At 36.6% G+C, this 20040-nt stretch overlaps 3 protein-coding genes across 9 annotated transcripts; 2 read left to right on the top strand and 1 right to left on the bottom strand.

Moving 5' to 3' along the window:
* Nucleotides 1-171: 171 nt before the first annotated feature.
* On the bottom strand, nucleotides 172-5122 carry LOC113704339 (hydroxyproline O-galactosyltransferase HPGT1-like). 4 transcript variants are annotated; one of them, XM_027226187.2, is made up of 12 exons: nucleotides 4964-5122; nucleotides 4798-4861; nucleotides 3971-4020; nucleotides 3625-3838; nucleotides 3263-3312; nucleotides 3099-3171; nucleotides 2529-2652; nucleotides 1885-1972; nucleotides 1718-1768; nucleotides 1561-1632; nucleotides 1363-1475; nucleotides 172-530 (listed from the first exon to the last, which is right to left on the bottom strand). In XM_027226187.2, the coding sequence occupies exons 1-12, from the start codon at nucleotides 5083-5085 to the stop codon at nucleotides 508-510; spliced, it is 1044 nt and encodes a 347-aa protein (XP_027081988.1). In that variant the 5' UTR covers nucleotides 5086-5122; the 3' UTR covers nucleotides 172-507. The 4 variants fall into 4 exon arrangements, with proteins under 4 accessions (XP_027081988.1, XP_027081989.1, XP_027081986.1 ...); XM_027226188.2 differs by having other exon boundaries at nucleotides 3249-3312; nucleotides 3645-3838; XM_027226185.2 differs by having other exon boundaries at nucleotides 172-1475.
* A 3527-nt stretch (nucleotides 5123-8649) lies between these two features.
* LOC113703976 (V-type proton ATPase subunit E) lies at nucleotides 8650-11748 on the top strand. The gene is made up of 6 exons (XM_027225535.2): nucleotides 8650-8947; nucleotides 9251-9351; nucleotides 10160-10316; nucleotides 10755-10948; nucleotides 11147-11246; nucleotides 11390-11748. The coding sequence occupies exons 1-6, from the start codon at nucleotides 8846-8848 to the stop codon at nucleotides 11423-11425; spliced, it is 690 nt and encodes a 229-aa protein (XP_027081336.1). The 5' UTR covers nucleotides 8650-8845; the 3' UTR covers nucleotides 11426-11748.
* Nucleotides 11749-12643: 895 nt separating this feature from the next.
* Nucleotides 12644-19276, top strand: LOC113704029 (uncharacterized). Of its 4 annotated transcripts, none has more exons than XM_027225643.2 (8): nucleotides 12644-12823; nucleotides 13327-13377; nucleotides 13919-14042; nucleotides 14360-14429; nucleotides 15917-16247; nucleotides 16631-17779; nucleotides 18044-18193; nucleotides 18440-19276. In XM_027225643.2, the coding sequence occupies exons 2-8, from the start codon at nucleotides 13351-13353 to the stop codon at nucleotides 18872-18874; spliced, it is 2286 nt and encodes a 761-aa protein (XP_027081444.1). In that variant the 5' UTR covers nucleotides 12644-12823; nucleotides 13327-13350; the 3' UTR covers nucleotides 18875-19276. The 4 variants fall into 4 exon arrangements, with proteins under 4 accessions (XP_027081444.1, XP_071917581.1, XP_071917582.1 ...); XM_072061480.1 differs by having other exon boundaries at nucleotides 12652-12754; XM_072061481.1 differs by lacking the exon at nucleotides 13919-14042 and having other exon boundaries at nucleotides 12657-12823.
* The last annotated feature ends 764 nt before the right edge of the window (nucleotides 19277-20040 follow it).

Genomic DNA, 20040 nt, shown 5'->3' with positions numbered 1-20040 from the left:
CATATTTGAATCCTGAAAAAACAAATATAGCAGGTCAAGCAACATAAAAAAGATAAGAATTTAATATATATATATATATATATATATATATATATATATATATATATAGCTCTCACTGGCGTGTTTTTTCCTATTGACGGACAAAGGAACCACCCACAGTACGCCTCAACATTCAACATTTAACATGACTAAAATTATACTAAATCTCTATGAAACACCATGGAGCTCGGTGTAATAAAATTATACTAAATCTCTATGACGGTACAATCTACATTTTTACTGTATTATACATCGTCAGCATCTGAAACACTTTCCAGGATAATGACTCGCTTGTAAATTGCTATTAACGAGAAACTTGTTGCAATCTAACTCAAGCCAGTGAACATCAACTTCTACTGACAAGAATGCTTATGAGTCCTCATGAAACTCGATGGAATAGAAGCTGCAGAAAGTGAATCAACAGTGTGTCTCTTCAAGGTCTCTCAATAATCCCACAGAACTCAAAATCTAGGAAGCCGCACAAACAGACCCTGAAATGACAATGGAAGAAAGATACTTAGTTCAACCTCATCTAATAAAGAACTATTATCTTTTCCATGTAAATGCCACAGTAATATGCCGAAGTCGCTCCAGCACTAAAGCAGTCGTCCTGGTTGTGAATACAAGTCTCCACAATGCTGTTGTGAGGGAGTCTCATCCACTAGATTTGGCTTTTACTCTTTAAGGTGGATTTAGAGGTAAAAGGCTACCAATTTTTCCAGAAAAACCACTAAGGCAAGACTATACTGTAACATTATTTTCAAGAACATAGATTGGTTCATGCCCATGAAAACATCCACTTCTCCTTTTCACTTGGTTTATGTGCATAAATATGCTTCAACTTGAGATCACATGCCAGATGAGTTGCATTTTATTCATAAAGCATGCTTCTTTACCATCAGTGACAATTAGCAGAAACTTAATGTCTTGTCAGTCCGGGTTAATTCTACTTTGTCCCCCCAAACTTTGGACGATTACCCACTTCAGTCCCTAAACTTCAAAATAGAACACTTAAGTCCCTTAAACTTATAAATTGGGACACTTAAGTCCCAAAACTTATAAAATGGGACACTTAAATCCCTAAACTTATAAAATGGGACACTTCGACCACCAACGGCATTCAGGATTCTGTCAACAATTTTCCTTAATTGGGACGTATTTATAAGTTTAGGAACTTAAGTGTCCCATTTTGAAGTTTATGGACTGAAGTGGGTAATCGTCCAAAGTTTGGGGGGACAAAGTGGAATTAACCCTGTCAGTCCAACTATCACATAATTGTCTTGATACATGCACACGCGAACACACAGAGAGAAATAGAGAGACCTGATGACCAGGATGAGCAACAAAACTTCCCTTCATCAACATGCTTAACATCTAGGCCAATGAACCAGGATCCAGCACTGACATCATCATGGGCATACGTACGAAGGATGGACCTAGGAAACCAAAGACAAGAAAATCAAACAAATGTAGCCCCCGTTTGTTATTGATCAAAAAATGGGTAGTAATTGAAGTGCTAACCTGTTAATTAAGATAAAGTGTGCCAGGGGATGAGATATAGCAAATATTTCTCCAGAAGCATGCAGGAAATATCTGTTGACAAAAGAGTAATTTATTCTGAAGTTGGAAAACAGTAATCCAAAGAGCCAAAAGGTAGCTCAAGCTTGGGAACACTTACGATTTCCCATCCCCAAATTTCCACCACTCTGGTTCATACCATTTCTGGGACCTGTATATATCAAGCATCATAACACAAAACCAGCAATGAATACAAATTCTAGTTAAACTTTCTCCATATATGGATAAAAAAAGTTCCTACAGTTTTTGGACTAAGAAGGGACGCACGGTTGAGAGAAAACCTCCCCTGACTTCATGCACCCAATATAAACACGAGACTTATCCAAATGACTGGCAAGTGCAGCTCCAAGTGCATCTGCAAATTAAATTGTTACCAAGAAAGATAAGTAGCATTTCAAATGGCCTCAGAGCATAAATCATTCTATCCAGATGAATTTTCGGGAGTATGTGGTCTATAACAGGTCTTTACATTACTTAAAAGGTTTTTGATCTTTCAGATGGCTAAACCTGGCCAAAAATGTCAAATGCTAAAAAACCAAAATCCAGGTTATACCATTCCCTCTTATACAAAAGGAATTAAAAAATTGATTGACTAAATCGTTTTTTCCTTTGCCAAATATAAGTGCCAGTTCACATCTGGAGAAGCCCAAATTTTTACAAAGACTGTATATGCGCAATTAATCAATTGCTGCAAAGCAATAATGGAAGTTCTCATTTTTGTTGCAGAGTGCATTTCGACAATACGCTTCCATATCACATTGACCAAATTTGAGATGATCAACCTATTTGAACATGCAGCTAAATAATTCTCCAGGCCTTTTTGTTTTAGACCAAACCAAAGCCACCATATAAGCACTTACAGCAAGAGAATTCGAGAAAGACATAGCCCCACTGAAAACAGGGTCACGTACCAATATTTATGTAGATATCATCATTGACCTTAACATAGAACTCAGCATTCCAATTCTCCACAGCATGAGCAAAAAATAATTTTTCCTTCTTTGAACTCTCCTTAGGAGCCTCCAGATAATCATTCTGCTTAGAAACAAATGGAAGAACCACATTTATTTAACTGAACATCCATCAACTTAGACATCCCAAACACAAAATTAGCACAGACATGTAATCACGATTAGGATATGATTGCATAAGTCTTTTATAATAACCAGAGCCCCAAACTTGTGTTATGCTCCTTCAAATGGTATTCCTTGGAAAAATTCATCAGCATGCACATCAAAGCGTAGATAAACATGCATATAAATTCAAAAATGAAAAGAACTGTGGGAAACAAAGAGATGCAGATAATAAGTATTTGGTGTAGAAAGATGAATAATGATTAGGCAATATATGTCGAGGAAGCTGCAAACTACAGTGGTTTAGCAGAGATTTTGATTAGTTGTCTGGCCATGACTGATCTTGAGGCTAATAAATAATTCCCTTAACAGTTCACCTCCAAAAGTTCAAGCAGAAGTTGAACATACAAGAATTATGAAGTCATTAGTCTGCCTATATTCATTGTCGATGTCCTTATCTGAAATGTCTCCACGGTTTGCACTGCATGATGTTTTAACCCCATTAAACCAAGCACTGAAGGAACTTTCTAGTACTTATAGTTCATCAATTAGAAAGACCTTCTCCCTATTACAAATCGTATAATGATGCCCTTCTCTTCCTCCAGTTTCTTTGAAGCAGCACCTGCATAAGATACACGCCGAATTGAGAAAAATCTAGCTATAACTTCTCATACATGAAGCAACACAGAATAAGCAAGCAATAACAGTTACCCCAGAATTCTTGTTTTAAAATTACAATTTCAAATCGAAAGTGACACCAACATACTTCTGATGATAGAGTTCACCACTAGCACTTAAAACTTTAAATAGTATTGAAGTTATGACAAATTTTAGCCTCAAATGTAACCACCCAATAGGTCAAGGATAGTTTCAAAACTCAAATGTAAAACCTTCTGAACCACATCCATCAAGATAAAAACTTGAACAAACTAACCAAGGGAAATGATTCTGTACCAGCAGGCATCCATGCCTTACGGATTGCGTCTCTATTATTCTTACGACCAAACCTTGTAAAGATCCCTACAACAGCAAGAAGCTTTTTCTTTCTCTGTGTCCCACTATCTTCTGAGAAATAATTTGAAACGAAGCCTTCCGTCCGTGCTTTTTCCAGCTCCATCTGAAGAGCCACTAGCTTCTTCTGTTGTTCTCTGGGAAGCAAGATATCAGTTTTTAGATACATGCCAATACGTTAACCAAGTGGATCACACTACCCAAATCTCAGACAGAAAAAAGAAAATGCATACAGAAGGAAAAGTTATAGACTACTACAATTAACTTACCTACAATTTATGATCTTCAAAGTATCGTCAACAGATATAGCAGAATGCCCCTGAAACAGTAATACCAATGTCTTAACCCAAGCCTCAGATACTCTACAAGATAAGGTAGAAGAAATTGGATAAGCAAGCACCACTTTATCAAATTGACTGTGCAGCAAAGTTACACTTGTCAAATGTCTCTGACTGAAGCTATACCATTAAGAAAGCGTTAAATTGCATACTATAGTGCACGTAGTAGTAATAATCATAATAATAATAAAGACGTGATGCCAAAGATGCAAGGCAGCAAGTTATACTTGCCAAAATCATCCTATCATCGGTATAAAAATTAGAAAAACCTTATATCGCATCATTTTCTATTACATAAACCAGATAGAACAAAACAGGAAACTTGCAAGCAACAAAAGAAATAAAATTGTTTGTATCAACCGCATTTGACATCTCTTGGTTTAACATGGTAATGTTTAAGCCTCGAGGGGATCCACAACTTGGTAATCTTCATTCAATCTACAAACTCAGGCAATAATTTCAATGGCATCATTCAATTGTCAAAGGCTCATACCCTGAAAATAATACAAATCAATCACCTTTATACCACCCAAATTAACCGGGGCATGCCAGAAAAATAAAAAATGACTCCTTTCTGCCTCACAAAACAAATCTTGATCTGTGTACATGATCAGCAGATTGTGTGTGTTGTCGTTTCCACAGGATTATACCCATGCACGAAGACGATTTTCATGAAGATATGAAAATGCAACTACGAAGACAATCCAGGATAGCCCCATAAGAAACTTTAGCACGACATATATAAATGAGAGATGTACCTGTCCAGTTCGTCTATCAAGCTCTTCTATTAAATGAACTCTATTTGTTGCATCCTGCCACAATCTAACCCCACAAATACATCTTTCAGAAATCCATTAGAAAATTCATATAAAACCGAAGATGTTTTAAGCTTTTAACAAATTTAGATGTAGAATACTAACTGACCGGCCGGCAACATAAAGCGAAGCCATGGTGGCGAACATCGAGAGCATCATAAAACATATCCGGGATTGGAAACTCGACGCCGATGGTAGCCGGTGGTTACTAGATCCCCGGCCATTAACCATTCTACCTCACGAGTACCTTTTCCGATTGCCCAAACAACAGACGTTCCTTTTTAGTGTATATATATTTTAGGGATAATTTCAGAAATCTCCCTTGAGGTTTTAAATAATTTTATTTAGCTCCTTCAAGATGTTAAAAATTACACATACCTTCCTTATTATTTAAAATGACAATATTATCCTTAGATTATCCCTATATTTAACCATTTGGTAATAGATTGTTTCTGTAACAATTACCATGCTAAACACCGATTGGATGGATCACTCCAAATGGGGATTAGGAAAGTGTGGCAGAGAGCCCACCCAAAAACAAATGTAAAGGGGCACATTTTAATTTTAATTTTGATTATTAATTTTCTGTTTTTATCACTAAAATGTTCATTTGTAAACCAATAATTGTTTCTTCAATCTTGTCTAACATTGATATGCTTAATGAATAAAAAGGTATCTAATAAGAATGTATAAGTGAAAAACAGGACGGCTGTTGCCAAAAAAAAATCGGTATAATTTGGGGAGAAGGTAGAAGATGAATTGCTAGTAAATGTATAGTTTGAGAAGTACGTACAAGGTGAATTGCTAGTAGATTTTAAATTATTTCGGGCTATCAATAAGTTCAATTTGGTCATTACTAACCAATTTACAAATCCCTTTCTATATGTTAAGTGTGTGTGAGCATCCTTCTTGTTAAAAACATTCTTTCATTTAATAAACTGCCTAATTTACTCTTCTTCTTTTACATTTTTACAACTCACTTTCCTTCTTTCTTTTACCCATTCTCCTCTCTTTCACTTAACAGTATTTAGTATAACTTTCACTTAACAATAAACTGCCTAGTTTTTTCATCTTTTGCTCCTCTAATTAATTTGGTATTCTTTGTCTTTTAAAATTTATTTATTTATTATTTTTCTACAATATGCACACATAATGTGTGCCTTACCCACTAGTTACATTTACTTATCTGATGATAGAGCAATATGTAAAATTAAGACATGATGAATAACAAACAATTTACAAACACCCTGGATCGTGACTCTAACAAAAATGTGGTGATATATATGCCCAAGAAGAGTTCTTAATACTTATAATTACATTATCTTATATATAGACTTTTGAATTAGAAAATGATAGTGTTATTTCTAGAGTTTTTTTTTTGGCCAAAGCAAATTTGTACTAGAGAGGCCAAATTGCTCCTTATGGTCAAAATCTTTCCCTAGTGATTATTTGACCCCATATGCATTAAGTAAGGCTCTTATCTTCTGTTTATGTTGTCACTCTCTGGCGTCCACAACCACAACGCTACGTAACCCTCTATCTTCTCCTTTAAACCTCTTGCGATTATCGTTCATGCTAGTCTCCAATCCGAACCATCCAATCCATCTCTTCTCTTCATTGAGAAAATTAGATAACTATTACACTATAACATAGGAACCACCAAAAACTAAGGGTATGGTTGGCACCTTAAATTTTTACCTGGTTTTTAATATACAAGTTTTAACAATATTACCTATAAAAATCCTTTTAAAACGCACAAAAGTTTTTAAAATATATATTTCAAAATATCCAAAGATACATATCCATTATCTTTTAACACTATTATCCCTAACCATTTGCACTTTCTCAGCCTATCACCACTGTTACCATTGACACCTTACCATCCATCATTTTTTTCCCTCTCTTTCTCACTCTCATCCTTACTCTTTTTCTCTTCTCCTTGCTCTCTCACTCCATCTTCCCTTTTTCCTTTCCGTCTTTCCCTCTTCTCTTCTATCCCTTTTTACCCATTACCAGCTCTTTCCCTCTCACTTCACCCTACCTTCATTTCCCTTCGACACTACCTTCTAATTGTATAAGGGAAGGGATGGAATAGAGAGAGGGAGGAAGAAGGGTTGGCGGGAAAAGAGATGAAGGAGGAGGAAGAGGGAAGGAGAAAAGAATAAGAAGGAAAAAAAAAAGGATAAGAAGGAGAGAGAGAGAGAGAAGAGAAGTGGGATGGCACTAACGGCCTAGGTGTATGCTCGTGGGGTTGAAATTAGGGATAAGGAACAAGAAAAAAGTAAAGAAAGAAAAAGAAAATAAAGAAAAGAAAAAAGAAAGAAAAAAAAGAAAAAATTCAAACACTCAAATATACAAAAATAGTTACAGTAAAATTTTATACAAACTCCCAAAAAATTAGCCTTTCAAAGCAGGCCCTAAAATGCATGATCCACCTATCTAACCACCAAAATGTAAACCAAATTTACTAAACAATCTAACAAGATAATAACAAAATCATACATAGATAATAAAAAGTCCTCTGTGAGAAATTAACCATGGGAGAGAGACAATGAGATTTCAATGTTGTGAGGTAAATGGCATTACCTACGTTGGGGGACAAGTTTGAAAGGCATCAAAAAGGAAATAATAAAGGGTTTTGTATAGGTTTCTGTTTTTGGTATTTCAAATATTATTCTACTGTAACACTAACTCGAAAACATCACCAAAAAAAAACCTAAAAACTCCTAAATATAACTTATCCTATCACCACCACTCTCCATCTCTTACCACCCTCCATCTTCTCTTCCCCAACCATCCCTCTTTGTCTTCTTTCTTATTTTCTTCATTCTGCTTTCTTGTTGCCGCCCCTTCCCTTTTCCTTTCTCCCTTCCTTCCCTTTGTCTCATTTCTCTTCCAAGCCATCTCCTTCTTCTAGTCATAGCGACCTGATATCGTTATGGATAGAGAGAGAGAAAGGGGATACAGGAAAAAGGAGAAAGAGGAATTAAGAATATAGAGAGAGGCATGGATGGTTATAGTAGGAAAGGATAATTTTTTTAAAAAAAATTACTCAATAAAATTTTAAAAATATTTCAAATATATCTACAAAAAAAATTTTATGTACAAAGTTATGGTAAAATTTTCTAAAACATTCTTAAAAATAATTAATCTATATAGATCCAAGAATATGATACAAGTAAAAGGAAGGAAAAAAAAGCCCAAGATTATGGCATATAGAAGAGAAGAGATGCACGAAAAAAATTAATTTTTTACTTGTCAAGATTGAGAGAGAAAAAATCAATAAGGGTCGAGGAAAATTGGATAAATGGGCATTGCATGGGAGGAGATGAAGCTAATGATTGAGAGCAAAGCCAAATGAATTAGTGCACAGGAGAAAGTAGTTAATGCTATACAATAGTTAGAGAGATATTGTTCAATTGAGAGGTGGAGAGGAAAATAGAGTGGTTAAACCTATTAGAGTAAAATTACAATCACACTTTTTGCTCAAATGAAATTAGATTAGTTCAACTTATATTCTTGAAATTGATACTTTTTAGGGGGTAAAGTGCAAGGAAAAATAGTTTAGGGATTAAGTCCCAACTTAGAAGTTAATTTTGCATTTAAACCTTAATTTGAGAGTCTCACTTGTTATTTGCATTTCCATCATTTATTTTATCATATAGTCAAAGAAATAAAAATTATATAATTAAAATAATAGTAAAAATGTAATTAAAAAAATAAAAGTGTAAATAACATTCCTTTTTATTAATTTAAAAACAATATAAATTTATTTTTGGAAGCAAGTAAATAAACACGAGAGACCGCAGCACGTTAGAAACTGTCATCATCAATTATCAATGCAAATCTCAAGTCTAATTGAGGTGTCGTGTATATATTGAGCAGTGGTCGTGGAGTCGTGAGCCGAAGCATCCACATTCAATCCGATCACCTTCTCCGTTCTCCACCTATCGATCCGTCCATCGATTAATCCTAACCGTCAGATCCAAAAATGAACGACGCAGATGTCTCCAAGCAGATCCAACAGATGGTTCGATTTATTCGCCAAGAAGCCGAAGAGAAGGCGAATGAGATCTCTGTTTCTGCTGAAGAAGTAATTAATTCTTATCTTCCCGTCTCATAATTCCTTTTTTTTTCTTCTTTTTAGATTTAGTGTATTAGATTTTTATTGACGGGTTTATGGTTGAATTTCGATTTTGTTTTGGTTGGAAATTGGGAATAATTATTGCAGGAGCTCAACATTGAGATGTAGTATTTGATTTCGATCTTTTTTATTCTTAATTTCGATTTTTCTAATTTTTATTTCTTAGTTTTTACGTGATTGGGAAGTTAAGCTTGAATTTCTCTTTCGTTGGCTGGAACTTTTGGAGATAATAGTTTTCGATAACTATTGCAGGAGTTCAACATTGAGAAGTTGCAGTTAGTGGAAGCGGAGAAGAAGAAGATCAGACAAGAGTATGAGCGTAAGCAGAAGCAAGTTGAAGTTCGCAAGAAAATGTAAATTTTCCTTCGCGCATCACTCTAGTTTTCAGTCCTTTATATCATAAATATCTCTGTGAGAGCCTTATTTATATTGATCGTAGAGTTAATTTGCTGTAGAGCATATTTGCGCTATTGCTGGTGTGTCAATTGTGTGCTGCGAATGTTCTTTTTCTTTTCTTGGTTAGGTTAATGTTGCATTGAGGTCTTGGTAATCACGGGCAATCCGGCTGCTGCTGATTGAGTTGCTGTCTTGTGATCCTGAGTTATTATCACTTGTTAGAGACTTGACGTGTAGCTATGAGAGTTGGTAGTCGGTTATGAAACAACGTAGTAGCAGGATCCAAAGGATTTTTATCTGCATGGCTTATTAGTTCTCTTTTGATACAAACCTTTGGAAAGATTTTGACTTGTGGTAGCTACACTCTATGACGGTGGTGACTTTTGAGTTTTGGAGGACTTATGGGTTGTAAGACTTTTGTATGCAATCTGGTGGCCCTTCTTATAGTAGGATTGAAGCCTGACACTTGTTTGTCTCATTGCCTCTTGGTGATGACGTTTCGCCTTCCAAAAGATACAAGTTCAGTCAAGTTAAAATTGGATTTAGACTTTGTATCATCCTATTAAAGCTTCATTTCCTTGAAGGTGACTCATTTAGGAAATAACATACAGTGAACTATTATGGGTAGAAGTTCACAGTCTGTAGGGGATAATGCTCCTTTTTGGTGTTATGCATTTCACATAGCATCACGAGTTTTAGTATTTGAACTTCAGTTGACTGTAAGATGTGAAGATTTAAGTCACATTAATGTTTGATTTGTTGCAGTGAGTACTCCATGCAGCTAAATGCTTCTAGAATTAAGGTTCTTCAAGCTCAGGATGATCTCGTTAACTCTATGAAGGAGGCGGCATCAAAGGAACTCTTGCGTGTGAGCCAAGACCACCATAGCTATAAGCATCTTCTGAAAAATCTCGTTGTTCAGGTACCAAAAAGAATCATGAACTGTACTATCATCTCTTGTTTAGTATTGTCATTTGATTTCCTGCAGAAGGGCCAAGGGACAGAATCTTTTGGTTCATAATGAGGTAGCATAAAGTGCAACTAGCAGAATAAATGACCTTTGTTTTTTCTTTTTCTTCCTTTTAAGTTCTTAGCTTGATTGAAGTCTTGGTTTTTTTAAAAGACAAGAAATTTGTAGTAGACAAACATGAAGTGCCTAGTTTGAGGATGTTAAATGTCAGAGTATGCATTTCTCAGAACACTGAGCTGCCTTTAATATTTGTGTAGTTTGTCATTGCCATTTGTGGTGGGAATTTGGGAGTATGTACTTCATGTTGTTTGTCTGAATTATGAATTTGATAGAGATTATCATGTCCACAGAAATATTTCCATTACTAAAGAGTAACTATCTTTATCACAGAGTTTACTTAGACTGAAAGAGCCTTCGGTCTTACTTCGGTGTCGCAAAGATGACTTACGCTTGGTGGAGTCTGTTTTGAACTCAGCCAAGGAGGAATATGCTGAGAAGGCAAAGGTTCATGCTCCGGAAATCATAGTTGACTCCATCCACCTTCCACCTGCGCCTTCTCATCACAATGTCCACGGTCCTTCCTGGTAATATACTGCTAATAACTTATGCGGAGCAAATTGGGATGGCCAGTACTTATGTTTTTCCTCATTTCTCCATTTATGCACTTGCTTTTTCTTCTTCTGTTTCATGCTTGCGACTTTGTGAACCTCCTACCAGTTTTTGAAATCAGGGGTGACTGCAGAGATTTATAATATCTTGTTTTTGTCACTGTTTTTTTTCAGCTCTGGTGGGGTCGTATTGGCTTCTCGAGATGGAAAAATTGTGTGTGAAAACACACTCGATGCTAGGTTGGATGTTGTGTTCCGCCAAAAACTTCCAGAGGTACTATTTTTTTCTGAGATTTTAGTTTCAGTAATGTCATTTACTTGTTTGGTTTATTTATGATGACTCTAAACTGCATTTGGCCTAGTACTCGCCTTTGTGAAAGTGTTATTTGACAAGATCAATGTTTCTTCCAATTGCAGATCCGCAAGAGGCTGTTTGGACAAGTTGCTGCCTAATGGGCTAGAAGTACTGTGCATTTTAAGCTCGTGGTTTCTGGAGGCTCTCGGATCTTAAAAATGGTCATTGACCAGAAAACCTGTTTATTACTTGGTCGTGTTCTTATTTTGCTTGTAACCTGTATTGAAGCTTTTATTAGTGAAGTGCCCTCCTGTGCTTTAGGCTCATGTTTAAGGATTACTTCAGAAATTTGCGACAGCATTTATTCAAGATTCTATAGTTTTATATCTATTTTGGTTTATTTTTGTATAATAAGTTACTGCTCAAACCTAGTGTTTGTTGCATGAATTCAATAAAATGAAATCCTATCATAAGGTCGCCATATGTTTCTGTTCGACATTAACAGTTCTGAGTTACAAACCAAAAAACTGCTCTTTGGAGAGTGGATGTCTGCATAGCATTCAGTTGTTGATATCTGCTATCCTGACTCTTAAATCACTTGATTCAATTTTGGACTACTAATTCAGACATGCACGGTTCGCACTTATTCATATTGAACTGAATATGCACCCCAGCACGGTAAAACTTTGAACCCATCATCTTTGGCCATAATTACAATTTAAATCTGATTAGAACTGTCTAATTGAACTCTAATTAAGTTATGCTATTAAGAAAGTTGTAATGCAATTTCTCAAATCAGCCAAAACTAAAAAATGTCCTCAAAGTCTCAAACTACTAAAACTTGAGCACAAAGATATTAGATATGTACTCTCATTCCACTTAATTGTCATAATTTTCTCACTAATCCTGAACGTTTATAGACTTCGTAGATTGGTGCTATAAAATGTAAAATCATGTTGCAAGCCTTTTAAATGCGTTATTGTTCATTGAAAAAGGGTAAAATAAACATTTGAGTGGTCATATTTTGTAACTAGGAAATGTTAATCCATTTGGCAAAAGAACATTATGCAGTTATATGCTCATTGATGTTATATATGTTATTAATTTCCATTAAAGCATGAATACCGTGCTATCAACTTAACTTTTTAAAGCTTATTTACACTAGTTATATTTACATCAAGTTTTATCTCAATCGTTTTGCCTTCTAAATTAGTAAATTGTCGCAAAGAAACATCAACTCATTATCGAAGAAGTTTACGTACCAAAATGCAAATTATATATTACAGAGGGAAGTCATTGCATTTTCAGAAACTTGACGGGGAACTTTCCAATTACGATAAATCTGGGGAGAGGTCAATCTAATTTCCAACAAAATTGAGGGGTTAAGGCTTGCTGCCTCTATTGCCTCTGCCTCCTCTCTTTTGCCTCTCGCTCTCCTCAGCATAAGTTGCTCGAAGCATACAACGTTAAACTGAGACAGTGAAACCGTAATATTATCCTCTTCAAAATTTTCTGAAAATTCCTTGATTTTTAGATTCACGGGAAGAACGTTTTCTGTAAGTTTAATCTCATTTTCCTGTCTCTCTTTTCCAAGATTAGTTTTTTCAAAATTTTTTTACTGAGAATTCCGTAGTCAAGGTAGTCGGGTCTGTAGTTAAGATTCCAGCAATTAATTATTAGGAAGCAAAATTCATAAAACTTTATCCGTTCGTTCCCTATGTGTGAATTTTGGACATGCTTATAGACTTTGCATATAATAATGTCTTATTTCATGACATGGGTTCTCCAAATTATGATAACGGTAATGTCTGGTGGCTTTTATACTGAGGTTTAGTGCATAAAGATTTGATTTTTGTGGAAATGAGAAAGAGCGTGTTCTGGTTTTTAAGTTTTTCCAACTTGGAATTGTTATAGTTATTGGCTTATGAATCATACTCAGGAATAATTATTCATATCTCAGCAATTTTGGCTCATGCTTTGTTTTCTATTATCTTAAATAGTGGTTACATGTCCAAGATTTATTTTCTTTATTTTGAGGGTTATTGCTTCGTATGCATAGGTACAGAAGCTGATATGCTTATGAATGGCGTGGAGAGTGGCAGGGAGAAAGGTGCGTCTCTTATATTATTCTTTGTTGATATGATTTTAATTTAAGTCACTTTATTTTCTGGTTAGAATTTCTTTGGCTGCAGAATAAATGCTTCCTCTTTGTAAGTTTTATGATCCTGCACTTGAAAGCGGAACTTCAGAGGCTGTATGAGGCTTCCTTTTATGTGCTTGTTTCTAGTTAAGATTTGGTCTGTTAGTGCCACTTTTTGAAATGTGGATAACCGTGTGGGGCAGCTTTTGAGTAACTGGTTAATTGCTTGTTGAAGGTGTCTGTTTCATTTTGCCTAATGGAAAATGCATAAGGTTGTGAAATTTTCTGAAACTGTGAATGTAGTCTTCTAGGGTTTTGGTTTATTGAATGCTTGCGGCAGATGCTTTTGATTTAACTTGTTTCTCTCTGCCTCTATGAAGGATTATGTTGCTTTTGGATTAGTATTGACTCTCATGGTTGGTCCACAAATGTATTACCAGATGAAAGGACTGGAGCTTTAAGTTTATTAGGTTTTAAGAAAACTTCAAGGGTACTAGTCTTAATTGTGCAGGGTATCCGTGCTTGTCTAGCTGAAGCATTGACCATTTCATTTAGAGATCCAGTGTTCCCAAATACGAAAGTTGACCTTGAAGCAGCTCAGACTACATTTTTTTCCTTAGTCAAGCAGAAACAATGTAAGCAAAGTTGCTTTTTCTTGGCTAAATATTCTTCAAGTTTATTCTTCTATTTTGCTTGGTCTAGCAGTCTAGGTTATTCTTTTCCCAATGATTCAGTGTTTGATTTGCCCTGGCTTTTCCTGCCACCTTTTTCATACTTTATAATTAAGAATTAATGATTGTCTTGACAATGTGGATTACGTTATGTTTGACCTGAAAAGTTCCTTTTCAAACGTGATGCAATTTTGCAAGGAAGGAAATGTCGAAAAGCATAAAAATTCTTACAAAATATGGTTGTACATGTAATGACTTTTGGTGTTGAAAATTTCGTGCAGCATATAGCGTAAACCCAGGATTACGGATATTTGATGATTTGAACTTCTTCAGCAGCAGATGTCTGATCAGGTATATTCACTTCTTCGTGGCATTAAAGTGGACATTTACTTGTTTTTCCCAAAAATTTGCCTGTTTTCAAATTTCTTCAAGCTTTTCACTCCAGGGTTGGTCATTACCTTCAAGTATCTGTGTTTGGAGTGATCACAAATAAATTATAGCTTTGTGGCTTCCAAGTGGGCATTTCAAGTTGTTAATAGGAACACTATTGAGGTTAACCAAAAGTGATTGGTGTCTGTTGCTTCCCTATGAGGCTAGAGCCACATGGCAAAAGATCAAGCATGTGTCCTCAAGGGCTAGTATCTGATGGGTGAATAATAATATAATCTTGTTCAAACCTGCTTTCTGAAATTTTCTATAATGTGAATTTTGTGGATGATGGAACATCTATAGGATAGTTCTCTTGCTGAGACCACTTAGCAGCAATCAGGACAATTCAATATCATAGCACCAAGTGATTCCCCTTGAAATGAGTGATATACCACGCACTAGCTGTTAGAACATGTTTCTCTTTCAATTGACTTGGCTCTTGCTATAGGCTACATGATATTAGATGGATATTATTGAGGCTAAGACATAATTTTTTTGTGTAAGATACACAAACTCCACATTCACACACAAAACTTCAGGTGTGTGTCGAACTGTGGACCTGGCAGTTGGTCCCTCCCTTGCCAACGGCTTGTGGGCTGTTGGTTAGATTCAAAGACATACGTATTCACTTAAATTAGTTTAAGATCTAATGGGTTTTTGGTTTATGCTTATATAATTAATGGTAATAAGAAACATGCAAATGGGTTGAGCTGAGCTGATCTTGTTGTCTTTGCCTGGGTAACTTTTTATTCAAGCTCAAATTATTGAAGTCGACTGGAAATTCTGTTATGATAAGGTCAGTACTTGAACGAGCATAGTGTTTACGGATTCGGTAGAAAATATATAGTAAGAAAACATGGACTTCCAATTGCTCTTTAACTTTTACATGCCATGAAGTAGATTAGTCTTTCGTAAATAACTTCTCATTAAAGAGTTAAAACATTCTTCGTTGTGGATAGTAGACAGCATATGCCAAAATAATGATATCATAAAAAACTTAGCAATTTAGCAGGTTTTGAGTTTTCTCTTGAAACAAGGAAAAGTTAAAAGAAAATTCTTAAACACCTGCACATTATGACTACATCCTAATGAGCTTTGCTTTCTATTTTCTTATTTTGAGCCTATAATTTGGGCATTGGTTCGCTACATGATTGGACATGATTGAGTCCTCAGCAAGGACATCATCAGCTACATGTGAATATAACTTTTGTACAATTAAAAAAATTAATCTTCTTTCTTCATTTGAAAACAATATCCTGTCTGATTGCAATGCTTTTAATGATTTGTCAGTGAGGTGACTTGCTTAGCTGAATTCTTTTTGGCTTATCATATTTTGGTGATTCAGGGTGTCTGCCATTATCTTATGGTTTTCACTGTTGAAAATGAATTTTATATGCATACGTCCTCAGGCTTTTTCATGCTAGTCCTCAATTACTGGTGAGAAGAGATGATGACACACCATGGGGACTAAAGACGCAGCGGAAAGGAAAGTTCAAGAACAGACCAAAGAGCAGTTCACCGCCAGTTGAAGCTCCTTACGTGCCTCCTAAAATAAAAAGGGTTGCCAGATCCTTGCCAGATAAAACAATTGAAATATTTGAGGGCATGACCATTTTAGAGCTTGCCAAGCGATGTGGAGAATCCATACCTACCATGCAGAGTATTCTTGTAAATGTTGGAGAGAAAGTTGATTCAGAATTTGACCCTCTTGGCATTGATATTGCAGAATTGGTTGCAATGGTAATTATTTTGGAGCTGTTTTTATTTTGTTGTCATCATATTCTGCTTTGACATGAACCAAAATGGTAAAATCTAGTAATTTCGTTAAGGTGTTTCAGTTACTGGTTTGAGAACACTGTGACACACAAGATACCCCCAATCACCTTTATTTTGGGATACTGGTCATTTTAGAGTACCAAATCTATGTGATGGAATTGCAAATGCAGAAATGCCTTTTTCTCTTTTGGGATGACTATTTTGGGATATTGGTCATTTTAAAGTACCAAATCTATGTGATGGAATGGCAAATGTAGAATTGCCTTTTTCTCTTCTCTTTTGCAAACTAAATAGGTTGTTCATAGCTCCCATGAGCAGTTGAATAAATGGTTATTTGTATCTTTTAGGAAGTTGGGGTCAATGTAAGGAGGCTTCACTCTGATGAGGGCACTAATGTACTACCACGGTCTCCAGTTGTGACAGTGATGGGTCATGTTGACCATGGTAAAACATCTCTTTTGGATGCTCTACGTCAAACTTCTGTGGCAGCTAAGGAAGCTGGGGGCATAACACAGCATTTAGGTGCCTTTGTTGTTGGGATGCAATCAGGGGCGTCAATTACATTCCTTGATACTCCTGGTCATGCTGCATTCAGTGCCATGCGAGCTAGAGGTGCGGCCATCACAGATATAGTTGTGCTGGTGGTGGCTGCTGATGATGGCGTGATGCCTCAAACTCTGGAAGCAATGTCGCATGCAAAAGAAGCTGGTGTTCCAATGGTGGCTGCAATTAATAAATGTGATAAACCAACAGCTAACCCAGAAAGAGTGAGACTCCAGCTCGCAGCAGAGGGGCTGCTGTTGGAAGAGATGGGTGGTGATGTCCAGGTTGTTGAAGTTTCAGCCATAAACAAGATTGGACTGGATAAGTTGGAGGAGGCTTTGCTTCTCCAGGCTGAGTTGATGGATCTTAAAGCTCGTAATGATGGACCAGCTCAAGCTTATGTAGTTGAGGCAAGGCTTGACAGGGGACGTGGTCCTTTAGCTACTGCTATAGTAAAGGCGGGAACCTTAGTTTCTGGTCAGTTTGTTGTTGTAGGTGCCGAGTGGGGAAGGATAAGGGCCATCAGAGATACAGCAGGGAAAATGACAAATTTTGCTAGACCTGCAATGCCCATTGAGATTGAGGGGTTAAAGGGACTTCCAATGGCTGGTGATGACATTATTGTCGTGCACTCGGAGGAAAGAGCACGAATGCTTAGTGAAGGGAGGAAAAAGAAACGAGAGAGGGATAGATTAAGGAAGCTAGAAAAGGAGAAACGAGAAAAAGAAAAAGAGGAGGAAATAGAAGGAGAAGAAGAGGAAGAAGAAGAATTGGAAGCACCTGAACTAGGAGATCAAAGAGGAGGAGGAAAGAGAAGAAGAAAAGAGAGAAGAAAGTTACAAGAGAAAGAAAATAAGCCCAAACGGCCAGAATTGCCAATTGTAGTTAAAGCAGATGTTCAAGGCACTGTGGAGGCAGTTGTAGATGCGCTGAAGGGTCTAAATAGTCCCCAGGTATGCTGAGTTATTCAATGAAATATGACCTAATAATTGTACTGTTTGTTGTCTATGTGGTTGAATAGTTTACTTTAGACATCCTTGCTAATTTTCTATGCTAAAAGAAATTTGTAATGATGTTTATATTACATACAGACCTACATGACCCATATGTATAAATGTTCATATGAACTTCTTATTGCCTGGATATCTGATTCTTTTAGGATATTCTTCTTTCAGGGTGATTGAAATCTAATACTTTCTTTCATAATCTGCTACCAGCTTCCTGTCTTTGTCGTCCATGTGGGGGTTGGGCCTATATCTCAGTCTGACATTGATATGGCAGAAGCCTGCAGTGCATGTATTGTTGGATTTAATGTGCGGAATCCACCTAGTTCCATCAGTTTGGCAGCAACTCAAGCAGGTGTAAAGGTATTTTGTTGTCAAACTGCTATAGTCCTATCCTTATCAGTCTTTGTGCCTCTAATTATCACCTTGATTTCTATATGAATGCTTGCTTGTACATTTTTTGTACATTACCACCGTACCATTGATTATTGTTGCAGTTTTCTTTGTTCTTTTCTTTTGGATGTCCAACTCGAAAAGAAAATGACAGGAAAATGGTAATTTCTGAGGAAATTGTAGATATCTGATCAAATGTTTAAAATGGTATTGCAGATAAAACTGCACCGAGTCATCTATCATCTTCTGGAGGACATTGGTAATTTAATTGTTGAGAAGGCCCCTGGGACATTTGAGACCCAGGTTGCTGGAGAGGCGCAGGTGCTGAACATATTTGAACTTAAAGGAAGGAGCAAAGCCAAGGGAGCAGATGTCAAGATTGCTGGTTGTCGAGTCACTGATGGTCGCTTCACCAAGTTATCAACAATGAGGATTCTTAGAAGTGGTGAAGTTGTTTTTGAAGGTTCTTGTACGTCTCTGAAACGGGAGAAGCATGACGTTGATGCAGTTGGGAAAGGAAACGAGTGTGGACTAGTAATCCAGGACTGCATTGATTTCCGGGTTGGAGACGTTATTCAGTGCCTGGAGCAAGTCAACATAAAGCCTAAATTCATTTCGTCAGAAAATGGAGCTGTTCGAATTGAGAGCTAACGAGTTTTCGTGCAGAAGTATCATCTGCAGCTTGTGATTTGGAGTCTGGTTTGCTAGCCCCCGCACTTTTCTTGAGTAGATGACAATTTTGGTTAAACCATAGAATTTTGGGGGATTGGTGGTATTTTTGACGAGGAGCTAAAGGCTTATTACCAGTTTCCCCGAAACCAATTCTTTTGTTCATTTTCTGTTGAAGAAGAAACCAAACTCAATAGGAGAACTCGCATCGAATTAGTCATTTTGAAAGCATGTCAAGTGTACTAGGGGATATATGGGAACAATAAAAACCGGATGAGCAAGTGAACCTACTAATCTCCTTGATAAACTTTTCAAGGAGTGATGAATGTGTGCTTCTTCTAGCTTGTGTACGTTCCCCTGTTAATGGATGCATTTTTCTAATCAGGCTCAGAGTTTTTTCATTTTGCACCCAAGAATCATAACAAAGCACTTCCACTTAAGAGAGATGCGGAGAATTGCAACTAATAAAGTGATGTTGAACCAATTTCCTGTCAACTGGATGAATCATAACTGAATTCAGCATCCAAAAACAGAACAAAACCGGCCAAAATTTGTCAAGTTTTTCCAAGTGCATCCCGCATTATTGATGCGAACGAATATTCTCCAGCTACAGTGGCGGAGGCAACAGGGCCCCCTCACTTTATATTTTGGCACGAAGTTTCCCACTTCTGGCCGATGTATCGGTCTGTTTGGCATGTCTTTAGTGTGGTGTATGCGGTCAGTGTTCTGATATCTCTCTCTGTTTCAGCGCTGTAAGAACTATTTCCCCTTTTTAATATCATCCTCTAGCTTTGCTTACGAATATTCTCTTCATAATATCTGGCTCCTCTTCAGGAACGTAAAATATCTACTAAAACAAGTTGCATCCTGTTAACATGTAGTAATAAATAGCAAGGGGTCTCTGGACGACATTGCAGAGTAGTAGAATAGTAGTATTCGTGGCATTATTATGAAAGAAGAACGACCAGCCGGCAGCTACTTGAGATTGGAGATCGTATGGAAACAAACAAACAAACAAACAAAAATATGGGGACCATGAAAAACATGAATCCTTCCTTATTCTTCCGTTTTTCATTACTGGAATAGCCAAGGGGGTTGAAGCCATGCGAGATAACAACTAGCCATTTTGATGGAAGCTTTATCCTTAC

This window comes from Coffea arabica, chromosome 8e (genome assembly GCF_036785885.1).
Source record: "Coffea arabica cultivar ET-39 chromosome 8e, Coffea Arabica ET-39 HiFi, whole genome shotgun sequence".
NCBI classification, from domain to species: domain Eukaryota; kingdom Viridiplantae; phylum Streptophyta; class Magnoliopsida; order Gentianales; family Rubiaceae; genus Coffea; species Coffea arabica.
Note: the sequence above shows the minus strand (reverse complement) of the source record. Positions and strands in the feature narration are given on the sequence as shown.